Raw genomic sequence first — 14,567 nt, 5'->3', positions numbered from 1 at the left:
ATTATTGCTTTATTTAATTCCAAGATTGGGGTATAAAGAATAGCTGATCCGCATTTCTACCTGAATACAAGGCTAATGTGATTCATGTTGCCATGGAGAGGGTTTTGAGAGCGGATGCGTTTTTAAAATAGCCCTGAAAATTCAGTCATAGGCAGTTTGCCAAGATCTGGGAGAGAAAGAGCAGCCAGATACCAATAATAATAATCTTTATTGTCACAAGTAGGCTTACATTCACACTGCAATGAAGTTACTGTGAAAAGCCCCTAGTCACCACATTCCGGCACCTGTTCGGGTACACGGAAGGAGAATTCAGAATGTCCAAATTACCTAACCGCACATCTTTCGGGATAAGGTATACCGTGCAGGAATGCGAGTGGGGGCTCACGCTTGGATTGAGTCAACTGTGAGGATTCAAAATGAGGCTGGAAGACTCATCCAGCTTGAGCTGAATGAGGCATCCTGGGAAAAACCCTCGCCATGAAAGACAGTTCTGTGCTTAAAATACACCAGGCTGAGTAAGAGAATCAGTTTGGACTGGTTCGGGAATAATGACTCTCTGCTTAAGGAACTGTATGAAGTGGGTTTTTTGATTGTGTTAAAAATAAAAGGGGAAGTTCTAGTCTGTGGTTTAAAACATAAGCTGCCTACCAAAAGAAACAATTAGTCAATAATGCTTTTTATTTCTTTCAGTATAAGTCATAAAACATGAAATCTTCTCATCTCCTCCTTTCATTCATTAACTTAAAGTTTGAATTGTTTTTAAGTTAGCAGTCTGATAGGAGATCCTAACAAAGGACATCGGGCCATTTTTGACCTTGGACTTCAGTTTGGCTGCCTGCTTCGACAGGCCTTAGGCAGCCGAAGAACGTGAGAGAGAAACAGCTGACCTGGGAATATTTAATGCTGACCAAAAAGTAGAAGGTTTTACTCCTTCTACAGTTCCTACATCCCACATTTTGGGTTGGAAAACTGATCAAAGAGTATAAATTGATTTGGAATATACTGCAAAAAAAATTTTATTTGCAAGATGGCCGTTTGGCTGAACACTTCTTTTTTCTATTTTGGATTTGTTGTTGAAGTTCTGCTTATCCTCAGTAGTGTTAATGAAAAAAAGAGGAAGTGTAAAATATAACAAAACAATAACAAAGATAAGTGGGCTGCTGGCATTTCCTTTGGTCTTTCAGTTTCACTCATTGTTTAACTTTGAACTCATCCTGTCAATCGGAAGAAATAAGCAGAATATAGTGAAGACTGTTTGATTCTGTTCTGCAAAGTGAATCCGAGGTCCACACTTTGGGAACTTAACCAAATTATATTTTCCCCTAATTTTCTGCCCTCTCTGCACTTATGCTGAACGGGTCGACACTTGTGAGGGGACATAGAACATTACAGCGCAGTACAGCCCCTTCTGCCCTCGATGTTGCGCCGACCTGTGAAACCACTCTAAAGCCCATCTGCACTACTCCCTGATCATCCATATGTCTATCCAATGACCATTTGAATGCCCTTAGTGTTGGCGAGTCCACTACTGTATTGCAGACAGGGCATTCCATGCCCTTACTAATCTCTGAGTAAAGAACCTACCTCTGACATCTGTCCGAGATCTATCTCCTCTCAATTTAAAGCTATGTCCCCTCGTGCTAGACATCACCATCCGAGGAAAAAGGCTCTCACTGTCCACCCTCTCTAATCCTCTGATCATCTTGTATGCTTCAATTAAGTCACCTCTTAACCTTCTTCTCTCTAACGAAAACAGCCTCAAGTCCCTCAGCCTTCCCTCATAAGATCTTCCCTCCATACCAGGCAACATTTTGGTAAATCTCCTCTGTGCCCTTTCCAATGCTTCCACATCCTTCCTATAATGAGGCGACCAGAATTGCACGCAATACTCCAAATGCGGGCCAAATGCAAAACCAGAATTTTGTACAGCTGCAACATGACCTCATGGCTCCGAAACTCACTTCCTCTACCAATAAAAGCTAACACACCGTACGCCTTCTTAACAACCCTCTCAACCTTGGTGGCAACTTTCAGGGATCTATGTACATGGACACCGAGATCTCTCTGCACATCCACACTACCAAGAATCTTACCATTAGCCCAGTACTCTCTCTTCCTGTTATTCCTTCCAAAATGAATCACCTCACACTTTTCTGCATTAAACTCCATTTGCCACATCTTAGCCAAGCTCTGCAGCTTATCTATGTCCCTCTGTAACTTGTAACATCCTTCCGCACTGTCCACAACTCCACCGATTTTAGTGTCATCTGCAAATTTACTCACCCATCCTTCTACGCCCTCCTCCAGGTCATTTATAAAAATGCCAAACAGCAGTGGCCCCAAAACAGATCCTTGTGGTACACCACTAGTATCTGGACTCCAGTCTGAACATTTCCCATCAACCACCACCCTTTGTGGTTCTGATCCAAACTGCTAAATCACCCTGAATCTCATGCCTCCGTATTTTCTGCAATAGCCTACCGTGGGGAACCTTATCAAACGCTTTACTGAAATCCATATACACCACATCAACTGCTTTACCCTCATCCACCTTATTGGTCTCCTTCTCAAAGAACTCAATAAGGTTTGTGAGGCACGACCTACCCTTCACAAAACCATGTTGACTATCTCTAATCAAATTATTCCTTTCCAGATGATTATACATCCTATCTCTTATAAACCTTTCCAATACTTTGCCCACAACAGAAGTAAGGCTCACTAGTCTATAGTTACCGGGGTTGTCTCTACTCCCCTTCTTGAACAAGGGGACAACATTTGCTATCCTCCAGTCTTCTAGCACTGTTCCTGTAGACAAAGATGACTTAAAGATCAAAGCCAAAGGCTCAGCAATCTCCTCCCTAGCTTCCCAGAGAATCCTAGGATAAATCCCATCCGGCCCAGGGGACTTATCTATTATCACTCTTTCCAGAATTGCTAACACCTCCTCCTTATGAACCTCAAGCCCTTCTAGTCTAGTAGCCTGTATGTCAGTATTCTCCTCGACAACATTGTCTTTTTCCTGTGTGAATACTGATTTCTGAAAGAGCAAGTGACACTCTGTTACATGGTAATACATAGGGCGGAATTCTCCAATAATGGGGCTATGTCCCCACTCCAGCGTCAAAACGTGGGAATTCACTCTGGACTTTCCTGAAGTGATTCCCCTACCTGAAGGGGGCCAACAGGGCCCAGGGGTACTCCTCGCAGCTCTGGCTGTTGATATGGGGCCCTGCACCTCCGGTAGAGAGTCCGTGCATGCACACGGCAGCAGACTTCGACGGCTGCCCCGCACGACATGGCGGACTCACACTGCGGACCGGCCCAAAAATCCCCCCCGGAGATCACGGGCACCTGCGGATCGGTGGCCCCTGATCTTTTCTGCTTATGGTAGACATTGAGCAGTGGGTGTCATAACTTTCTCTAATCTGCTTCTCGGCCCTCCAAGGCCTGTTGCACCCAAGCAGCCAATTTGCATCCATAGGGTCAGAAACGGCCATTTGTTCAGGCAATCTGGCCCTAAAAGACCACACAATTGTGCTTATATCAGTAATGAGGTTTTTATAAATTAATAGTTCAGTGGATTTAAACTTTACATGTGATTCCCTGTAGCTCCATGTTATGCACTTAAATAGCTCAGGAAGGCAATATTTGAATGCTGTTGAGGTACAGCGCAGTTTAAGATAAGGGTGGGGCTTCAGAAATAAGAGTGCTTCAGTAAATTAGCAGCTATTTTGACAGGCTAGTATTTTTTATAATTTCTTCAATTAATGAGCAATTTAGCATGGCCAATCCACTTATCCTGCACATCTTTGGGTTGTGGAGGTGAGACCCACGCAGACATGGGAAGAACGTGCAAACTCCACACGGACAGTGACCCAGGGCCGAACCTGGGTCCTTGGCGGCGTGAGGCACAAGGCAGCAGTTCTAACCAGTACACTATCGTGCCACCCACACCTGGATGAATCTATGGTGAAAACCATTACAGTCTGAAAGCAAAGACCTCGAACTGAAAGCCGAGACTAAAGAAATGTGTACTGGAAGACAACCATCTGGAACAAAGACTCTTATCCTTTTACCTACATCATAATTTTTACACCCCTCTTTTTCCCTCTGTGTTTGTTTATCTGTCTTGTGTACGTGTGTGTGTGTGGATGTGTGTGTGGGGGGACGGGGGGGGGGGGGGGTTGGACAGGGTGGAGAGGGGGTTAGGAACTAGATAATAGTTAACCAGTTGCATTTGCGGTATACTTATTGTTATTAATAAAAATGGTGTTTAAATTTACAAACCTGGTGACTGTAGTTATTGGCAGCCAAACACCGGAGACTATGGATATTTTCTAAGAATTATTTGATAATTTAAAAAAAATTAAATTTAGAGTCCCCAATCATTTTTTTCCCAATTGAGGGGCAATTTAACATGGTCAATCCACCTACCCTACACACCTTTGGGTTGTGGGGGTGAAACCCATGTAGATACGGGGAGAATGTGTAAACTCCACACAGACAGTGTTTGTTTATTTCAATTGTTGCAACTTCGGGTCAAGTGGAGCTGGAACTGATCAGGCACTAGCCCAGGGTGCAGTAACAAACTTTATTCCTGAAGTCCTAGCTCATATTTTGAGGTTATGCCCCTTTTATCTTCTGGGTTCCATGGAATACAAGCCACGTTGTGTACTCTCTGCTCATAATTTAAGCCTTACAGTCGATGTATTATTCTGGTAAATCTATGCTACACTCCCTCCATAACCAGTATATCCTTCCCAAGATGTGGTGTCGAAAACTGAACACAATACTCATGACTTTTATTAGCTGAAGCAGGACTACTAACCCCTTGTATTATGTTCCTCTCGATGTAAACAATCTATGTACATAGACCCCATAGGTCCCTTTGGAGCTCTCGGCTTCCAGCTTTTCAATATTACTCTGATATATAAATGTTAGGTCTGAGGTGAATTATCTCATACCTGCCAATATTGAAATCCATTCGCTAAAATTTTGCCCATTTAATCTATCAATGTCTCTTCAAAATTTTAGCTTCCTTCTACACTGCTTAAAATGTTGCTCATCTTCATGTTATCAGCAAACTCAAATATGTGGCTCTCTGTTCAATCAGCTAAATCATTAATAAATAGTAAATTGATGAGGCCTAACACAGATCCCTGTAGATGCTTCTGGTCATATCCTGTCAGGGATTAACTTAGAATTATTGGGGCATCCATTCACTCTATCCTCTAACTGGCCTGGGACCTTGTTCAATTGGATGGTAACTGCGGCAGGTGAAAGTATGGTGCATTCACTTCTCATACAGTTTGACGCTAAAAACTGCAATTCACTTGAATCTCTATAAATAGACAGAGGCAGAAACTGGATTTGTTGGTTGAGGAGTTGTATGCTTTTAATGTGTATTTCTGTAAATAAATGGAGAAGTGTGCAAACATTGGCCCAGTTCTATCCTTCATCAGCTGGTTTTCTGGGTTTAAACAATGGTATCTTGAACTCTAGCCCTTTTGCACATCACAGATCATTTTACTTAATTAGATATATTTTAAGATAAAGTCAGCAGTCTATGGTGATTTAAAATCACGTTGCCATCAAATTGTATTTGTTTAGGAACACTGACTTTGAACTGACCTTTTGCATACCAGGCAGTGACATGCATGGTGTTCAAGTTGAGGAAACCAAAAAAACAATCTTACAGCCATACTCAGATTTAAGAAAAAGACTTTGCTATAATCTGAATTATACTCTTATATGTCACATATAATGACAGTTCGATTGGTGGCAGGTGTTTAAGAACGTAATAAAAAATATTAATAATGAGGCTAAGAGAGAATTGTCCCCACATCTGTTTCACATTCATCTGACCATCTGACTGCCAGCTGTCCAACATCTGGTCTCACAGGCACAGTTTTAGCAACTAAAAATCACTGGGCGGTATTCTCCGCTCCCGATAAAAATCGGGATGGCCGTCGTGAAATCGGCCGAGGCTTCACGACGGCCTCGGGGCCCGCTCCCCGCACCTAATACACCCCCACCGTGGGGCTAGGAGCGGGCCCCCGTCATTTCCGGCCACAACCTTGTCGCGCTGGAAATGACGCGGAAACGGTGCTTTTCTGATGTAATCCGCGCATGCGCGAGTTGCCAGTTCCAACCCGCGCTTGCGCGGATGACATCAGCGCACAGACGGCATGAACCCGCGCATGCACGGTGCCGTCTTTCTCCACCGCCGCCCGGCAAGACGTGGCGGCTTGATCTTGCCGGGTGGCGAAGGGGAAAGAGTGCGTCTGTTTTGGACGCTGGCCCGACGATCAGTGGGCACCGATCGCGGGCCTGTCCCCTCCCAGGCACAGTCGTGGTGCTCACGTCCAAATCAGGCCCCTAGATGCCCCAAACGGGCATCCGGCGCCCGTTTCACGAATGCAGCGACCAGGTGTGGTTGCTGCCGTGGTGAAACGGGCGTGAAGGGCCGGCCGCTCGGCCCATCGGGCTCGGAGAATCGCCGTGAAAAACGGCGAGCGGCGATTTCTCCGAACCGGGGTGGGGGTGGGGGGAATCGCTGGGGGCGCCAGGGGGGCGTAAAAAATGTTGGGAGGCCCTCCCACGATCCTCCCACGCCACTTGGGGAGTGGAGAATTCCATCCACTACCTTCAAGATTCACTTCATGAGGTGATTTTCAGGTGAGCGGAGCCCATATTCTTAAAAAAAAGTGTTTAATACTTGTGACCTTGTTTTTTTGAACTTTCTCATTGTTCTATGGAATTTTGTTTTGAGAAGGAGATAAAAACACAAGAAATAGGAACTAGAGGTCATTTGGTCCTTTTGAATCTTTTTTAAGATTATGGTTGATATTCCACATCAAATCATCAATTCCATGTTCCTGCACTATCTTCATATGGCTTAATTCCCTTAGTACCCCAAAATCTATCGACCTCTGTTTAAATATATTCAACAACTGGTACAGCATTTGCACTGATCAAGCTGAATGTGACTGCTCTGTGGAAAGATGCACTTCTTCATTATAGGCACCACAGTCAGTATCAAGCAGCTCAAATCTGGTACTTCAGAGGTTACATGTAAAATGATTCTCCCTCCAACTGTACTTTTAAAAAAACACATTTAAAGTACCAAATTATTTTTTTTCCAATTAAGGGAGAATTTAGCGTGGCCAATCTGCCTTCCCTGCACATCTTTGGATTGTGGGGGTGAGACCCAAGCAGACATGGGGAGAATGGAAAACTCCAGACGGACACTGAGCCAGGACTGGGATCGAACCCAGGTCCTCGGCGTGTGAGGCATCAGCGCTAACCACTGTGCCACCTTCTCCAACTGTACTTTAATGGCATACCTCAGAGGAACACCACATTATATTTATTTTCCTCCACACCAACCACGTCTTCAAGTGAGACTGCCAATTTAGTGCCAAGTTACGGTCAATTTTGTATCATGTGCTCTGCTCTGCCAGGAATTGAGCTTTTAGCCTATTTCACCCATGAACGTCACAGCCAGAACAGAAGAGGCTCGCTCATCATTCCGGATCGGATTCAAGCTGATGATTCATTAACAAAATGAATGTCTTTGAAATGAGTTTTCCAATATGCCTTTTTGGGTAAAAAAATCAGTGTCCCAAGTATTTGTGACTAAAGGAGTGTGCTCACATGACAGAATAATGTGTATTGCACGGTATAGCTGCATCTCATTCAGGATGTGTAGAAGCTGTTGGACGGTTGCTTGTTTCATTCCCCATGCCCACATAAGCTCTCGTGTTCTGCTGTTATAGTTTCCTCCAAGAGATTCAATCTTCCTGAGTTCGGTCTGATCAGCTATGATCTGAGAGCCTGAAAGAGAGGTTATAAAAGGGACAGTTTGAATATCGAAAAGTGAAGTGACAGCTTGCCTCCTAATTCTCCTTCCTTCCCTCACACTGAGGTTATGTACACAAATGATTGGGAAAGGAAAGGAAAGCAAGCTGTCCATTGTGCAATATGGAAATATTGCGCAATATGAAAATATTGCACTTTGCACAGTGCACCACTGGACCAATTCAAACATGCAGTGTTGTAAATATATATTGCAATTAAAAACTTACAAGTTATGTTTGTACTCACTTGAGTATTGCTGAAAAAAATACATTTTGTCAAAGCTTTTTGTTTTTCACTCATTAAGACAACCACAAGAATACCAATGTCAGGGAAACAACAACTTTATACTGTATCCCCTCTGCTCTATGAAGTGTAGTCACTGTTATAATGTAGGGAAACATGGCAGCCAACTTGTGCATCAAGACAAATGACCCTGCTCTTCAAATACTGTCATGGGATCTGTTAAGTCCACCTTGGTTTAAAATTTCATCTTAATTAAAAGCACAGCACTCTCTCAGTACTGCACTGGTGTCAGTCTAGATCAAGTGTTCAACTCTGTTAAAACAAAAACTTTTCACCAAAGCTTTGGCGTTGAGGTTGGAATCCTGCCTCCCGGAGGCAGTGGGGAAGACCAGACAGGATTTGTCAAGGGCAGAAAACTGTCAGCTAATGTGAGGTGGTTACTTAACGTGGTTCTCACACCGGCGCTAGTGCCAGACCCGGAGATAGCTGTGTCTCTCGATGCAGAAAAGGTGTTCGATAGGGTTGAATGGAGCTACCTGTTCACTGTTCTGGAGATGTTTGGGATCAGTCCCGGGTTTAAGTAGTGGGTTAGGCTGTTATATGAAGCACTGTCTGCGAGTGTGCGAACAAACACCATGAATTTGGGGTCATTTAGGCTGCACAGGGGGACGAGGCAGGGATGTCCTATATCCCCTCTTTTGTTCGCGGATTGATTACCTCATTTGTGGACAGGGATTGTAGTGGTGGGGGGGGTGGAAGTAGACCAGAATGTTTTCCAATACGCGGGTGAATTGTTGCTGTACGCAGGAATCCTTGTACAGCCATGGGGAATATATTGGGAATATTGAAGAAGTCTGGGATATATTTGGAATATTGAAGCGGTACAGGATATATTTTGGTAATATTGAAGAGGTACGGGATATAGTGGGAATAGTGAAGAGGTGCGGCTCCTTTTCAGGGTGTAAACCAAATGTTGGGAAAAGCGAGTATTTTGTGGGTAGCCCTTTGAGGGGAGGAGCTGGGCTGGTGGGGCTGCCATTCCGTTTGGCTGGGACCAGTTTTTGTTATTTGGGGATTCAGGTGGCCCGGTTCTGAGTGCGACTTGGCAAGTTAAATTTTACGAGCCTGGTAAGTAGGGTTAGAGCGGATCTACGGAGGTGGGACAGTCTGACATTGTCATTGGCGGGCCGAGTTCAATCTATTACGATGAATATTTTGCATTGATTCGTCTTCTTGATTCATTGCCTCCCAGTTTTTCTACCTGAGTTGTTTTTTCGGGAGTTAGAGCGACTCATAACGGGTTTCATATGGGCGGGGAGAACTCCTCGGATTTGGAGGGGGCCCGACAGAGGGAAAGGCAGATGGGGGGTTTGGCGCTGCCAAATTTGATGTATTATTATTGGGCGGAGATGGTGTAGGGGTGGTTTGGGAAGTTTTTTGGCAGCGATTGGAATTGGGGTTCTGCAAAGGGATGGACTTGGAGCCCACTGGTGACAGTGGGCTGGATTCTCCGACCCCCCGCCCGGTCGGAGAATCGCTGGTATGGGGGGGGGGGCGGTGTGAATCTCGCCCCCGCCGAATTCTCCGGCACCGGAGATTCGGCGGGGGCGGGAATCACACAGCGCCGGTCGGCGGGCCGCTCCCGGTGATTCTCCAGCCCGCGATGGGCCACAGTCCCGCTGCTCTCCCGTTGGCGTGAATCAAACCACCTCCCTTACTGGCGGGACTTGCGGCGCGGGCGGGCTCCGGGGTCCTGGGGGGGGGGGATCTGGCCTCGGGGGGCACGGTGGCCTGGCCCCCGATCGGGGCCCACCGATCCGCAGGCGGGCCTGTGCCGTGGGGGCACTCTTTTCCTTCCACGTCGGCCATAGCCTCCACGATGGCCGATGCAGAAGTGACCCCCTCCCCTGCGCATGCGCGGGGATGACGTCAGCATCCGCTGATGCTCCGGCGCATGCGCGGACTTCCGCCAGCCGGCGAAGTCCCTTCGGCTCTGGCTGGCTTGGCGACACAGGCCTTCCACACCAGCCGGCGGGACGGCAACCACTCCGGTGCGGGCCTAGCCCCTCAAGGTTAGGGCTTGGCCCCTAAAGGTGTGGAGGTTCACGCCACTCCATCCCGTTGGAACCCCCCCCCCGCCCCGCCGGGTAGGGGAGAATCCAGCCCAGTGTCTCTGCCATTTGCTCCAGCAAAACTCTTCGAACCCGGTGGAGTCTACACGTTAAAAATATGGTGGCAACTCCATCAGCGTTTTAAGTTGAGGACAGTGTCATGGCACTGTAGGAACCATTTGTTTGAGCCGACGAAATTGGACACTACATTTAGGGGGTGGAAAGGTAAGGGGCTGGAAAGGGTGACGGACTTGTTTCTGGAGGGGCAGTTTGCCAGCTGGGTAGAGGGAGAAAACAGGGCTTGGGATTGGGGGGACGGATGTGTTGGATGCATTCAGGTATGATCAGGTGCGGGATTTTGTTTGGCGGGCATTTCTGACATTCCCGGAGGCACTGCCATCTATCTTGCTGGAAAGGATACTCTCATGTGCGAAGTCGGAGGAGAGCAGCACATCCAGGATACATAGATGGATCATGCAGAAGAGCAGGTTTCAGTGCAGTAAGTGAAGGCCAGATGGGAGGAGGAGTTGGGACCGGGACCCATCTTGGAGAAGCAGATGTGGAGTGAGCCCCTTCATAGGGCAAATGTGACATTGTCCTGTGCAAGGTTGAGTTTGATTCAGCTAATGATGGTGTTTAGGGCACACTCACTCGGGCCAGGATGAGCCAATTTTTTGAAGGGGTCGAAGATAAGTGTGAGCGGTGCTCACCACACGCACATGTTCTGGACCTGCCCTAAGCTGGTGGGTTTTTGGTGGTCTGTTTGTAGCACCATATCAACTATCCTGAATGTGGATCTGGAGTAGTTGCTGTATTGGGGTGCCAGACCTGCAAGAGCAGAGGACAGGGGTGGAGACGGACACGCTGGCATTTGCGTCGTTGCTTGCCCGGCGGCAGATTTTGGCGTGTTGGAGGCAGGTGACACCACCTAGTACCGCAGCATGGCTGGGTGATTTGATGGAATTCTTGCACCTCCAGAAGGTCAGGTTCACGACGAAGAGGTCGATAGATGGGTTCTGGCGGAGGAGGGGCGGGGGAGAGACAAAGTCCGGTTGGGGTCTCTGGCTCTTCTTTGTTTTGTTTTTGCTTTTCTAGTGTTATATCTTTTATCTGATTGTGGTTTGTATAAAATTCCAAAAGTTTCATATTTTTTTAGAAAACATTCTGACTCGTATAAGAGTGCAATCACTAAGTCAAAACTGATTGCAATTTCATAAAGTTCACAGCAAACCCCTCTGCAATAAGAAACTTCTCTTGATATTTAAACTAGATCTATTCTTAGTTAACTTATTTTCATGTCTGCTGGTCTTTCCTAATCTATGTAACTCAAAAAGCCCATCCAAGGGCGGCACGGTGGTGCAGTGGTTAGCACTGCTGCCTCACGCCGCCGAGGAACTGGGTTCGATTCCAGCTCCGCTCGTGTGGGGTTTGCACATTCTCTCAATGTCTATGTGGGTCTCACAACCCAAAGATGTAAAGGATAGGTGGATTGGCCACGCTAAGTTGCCCTTTAATTGGAAAAAAAGATCTCAATCCGATATGTTTTTTAAGAGTAAAATGTCCCAGCTCATTAAGTAATTAGGCATCAATCTAGTAGTTCTTCTTTGAACATTATCAAGATCCCGCTCTACTACATTAGGTTAAATCTTTTTCTGTTTTGTATTGGATTGTCCTGGCAATCCATTCTAATATCTACATAAGGACACAAGGAATAGGAGCAGAGCAGAATAGAAAAAAAAGTTTGGACCAGTATTCTTATTTCCCAGTTTTTACGAATGTTCTATTTTGATGTATCCAAATTTCTTATTTTCCTATTTTTACTGTTTTTTCCTTCTGGGGGCCATTAAGTCTGTTGAGCTGCTCTGCCATCCGAGCAGATTATAGATCGTGCCATTTTTCCCTGCTACCTTAATATCTTTTGTTGTGATTAGTATCCAGAAATTCCCGTACCAGCCTCCCCAGACAGGCGGCGGAATGTGGCGACTAGGGGCTTTTCACAGTAACTTCATTGAAGCCTACTCGTGACAATAAGCAATTTTCATTTTCATTTCATTTCAAATCTATTCATTTCTAATATGAACATGCTCAATGATCATCGAGAGGGCTTCGAAAACCCTCTCGAGTAGATAATTCCAAATATTCACCTCCCTCAGAGTGAAGTAACTTCACCTCATGTCAGTCTTATTCTGAGATTTGGTGCCCTGGTTCTCCAGCCAAAGGGAACATCCTATCTACATGCTATTCTCCTGCCTTTCCCCCACACATCCAATGCCTTCTCGAATGCCTTCATTAAACCACACTTCCAGACAGTGCAATCCAGATCCAAATCACTTGTCTGAAAAAACTATCTCACACATTACTTTGCTTCTTTTACAAATCACATTAATTTTGTGCCCTCTCTGGGTGGAAAACTTCAATCCCTTTATGAGTGGGATCAGTTTCTCCCTATCTAATTTGTCCAGCCCCATCACAATTTTGAACACCTCTATCAAACCTCCTCTTAGCTTTATTCTCACCAAGGAGAACAGTCCCAACCTCTCCGATTTATCCTCATAATTAAAAGTTTTGCATCCCTGGAACCATTCTCATAAACCTCTTCTGTATTCCATTGCGTTCACATCCTTCCTATCATGTGACGCCCAGACCTGAACACAACACTCCAGCTGTACTCAAACTAGTATCTAGTATGAGTTCAGTGTAATCTCTATTATACTCTCTGTAGTACCAGATACACTTATTGGTGTTAAACAGGTTGAGTGTCACAGCCTTTATGTCACACCTTATTTATCAAACACTAACCTGGTGACCATCAAGCGTTACAGTGAACTACCTTGCACATGAACACTATTTTGATTTAATTGCGGGAACCAGCTTTCACAATTCCTACCACCTCCAAGTATAAACCAGGATTCGGATCCTTCAATAATCAGAAAATAATATTCTTGAGTGCTTCTTATTGTTGTTTTATGGGTTTGATTGATATCTCAACGATGAGATCTTGCGACGTTTGAAAATGAACCATTTATTGTTAATCCTTACTATGTACATATCCCAGTTATCGTTTCGCATGATACCGCTTCTCCTTCGAGGGGAGGCGGTGGTGTAATGGAATTGTCGCTGGACTAGTAATCCAGAGATTTGGGTAATGATCTGGGGACCGGAGTTCGAATCCCACCAGTGCAGATGGTGGAATTTAAACTCACTAAAATATTTGGAATTAAAAGTCTAATGATAACCATGAAACGATTATCGTGAAAACCCATCTGGTTCACTAATACCCTTTAGGGACGGAAATCTGCCATCCTTACCTAGTCTGGCCTACATGTGACTCAGTTTAAACCTGCAGTAAAATGGCCTCTTGTTTCCGCTTTGAAAACAAAAAAAGAATGGAACCGGACAGAACACCCGGCATCCACCAAAGCACCGGAAAGGACTACGGCAAAAGAAGCTCTGTCAACACTGCAACGTCCTCCTTACCAACATCTGGAAGCTTGTGCCAAAGTTGGGAGAGCTGTCCCACAGACTAGTCAAGCTGTCCCACAGCCTGACATAGTCATACTTACAGAATCATACCTTACAGACAATGTCCCAGACACCACTATCAGCATTCCTGGGTAGGTCCTGTCTCACCGATAAGACAGACCCAGCAGAGGTGGTGGCACAGTGGTATATTGTCGGGAACGAATTGCCCTGAGAGTCCTCAACATCGACTCTAGACTCCATGGAGTCTCATAGATAGGTTAAACATGGGCAAGGAAACCTCCTGCTGATTATCACATGCCATCCACCATCAGCTGATGAATCGGTACTGGAACCAACACCATTTGGAGGAAGCACTGAGGGTGGAAAGGGTGCAAATATACTTTGAGTGGGAAACTTCAATGTCCATCACAAGAGTGGCGCAGTAGTACCACCCCAGACCGAACTTAGCTGCTAGATTGGGACTGCAGCACGTGTTGAGGAAACCAACAAAAGGGAAAAACATACTTCACCTCATCCTCACCAAGCTGCCTGCTGCAGATGCATCTGTCCACAACAGTATCGGTAGCAGTGACCACCGCACAGTCCTTGTGGAGACAAAGTCTCGTCTTCACATTGAGGATACTCTCGATCGTGCTGTTTGGCACTACCACCGTGCTAAATGGGATAGATGTCGAACAGGTCTAGCAACTCAAGACTGGGCATCCATGAGGCACCATCAGCAGTAGCAGAATTGTACTCAAACACAATCTGCAACCTCATGACTTGTCATATCCCACACTCTACCAAGCAAGGAGATCAACCATCGTTCAATGAAGGGTGCAGGAGAGCATGCCAGGAACAACACCAGGTATACCTACAAATAAGAGGTCA

General features: G+C 45.7%; 1 protein-coding gene across 5 annotated transcripts in view; it reads right to left on the bottom strand.

Annotated features, from left to right (window-relative positions):
* LOC119973155 (interleukin-1 receptor-associated kinase-like 2) overlaps window positions 1-14,567 on the bottom strand; it is a 116,000-nt gene that overhangs the window by 73,875 nt on the left and 27,558 nt on the right. For 2 of the 5 annotated variants that reach the window (XM_038810773.1, XM_038810774.1), the window contains exon 2: window positions 7,657-7,836. The exons of the other annotated variants lie outside the window; for them this stretch is intronic. In XM_038810773.1, the coding sequence (XP_038666701.1) occupies window positions 7,657-7,836 (180 nt within the window). The remainder of the gene's footprint in view (window positions 1-7,656; window positions 7,837-14,567) is intronic. 5 annotated transcript variants of the gene reach the window in all.

The sequence above is a fragment of the Scyliorhinus canicula genome, chromosome 11 (genome assembly GCF_902713615.1).
Source record: "Scyliorhinus canicula chromosome 11, sScyCan1.1, whole genome shotgun sequence".
Classification (NCBI taxonomy): Eukaryota; Metazoa; Chordata; class Chondrichthyes; order Carcharhiniformes; family Scyliorhinidae; genus Scyliorhinus; species Scyliorhinus canicula.
Note: the sequence above shows the minus strand (reverse complement) of the source record. Positions and strands in the feature narration are given on the sequence as shown.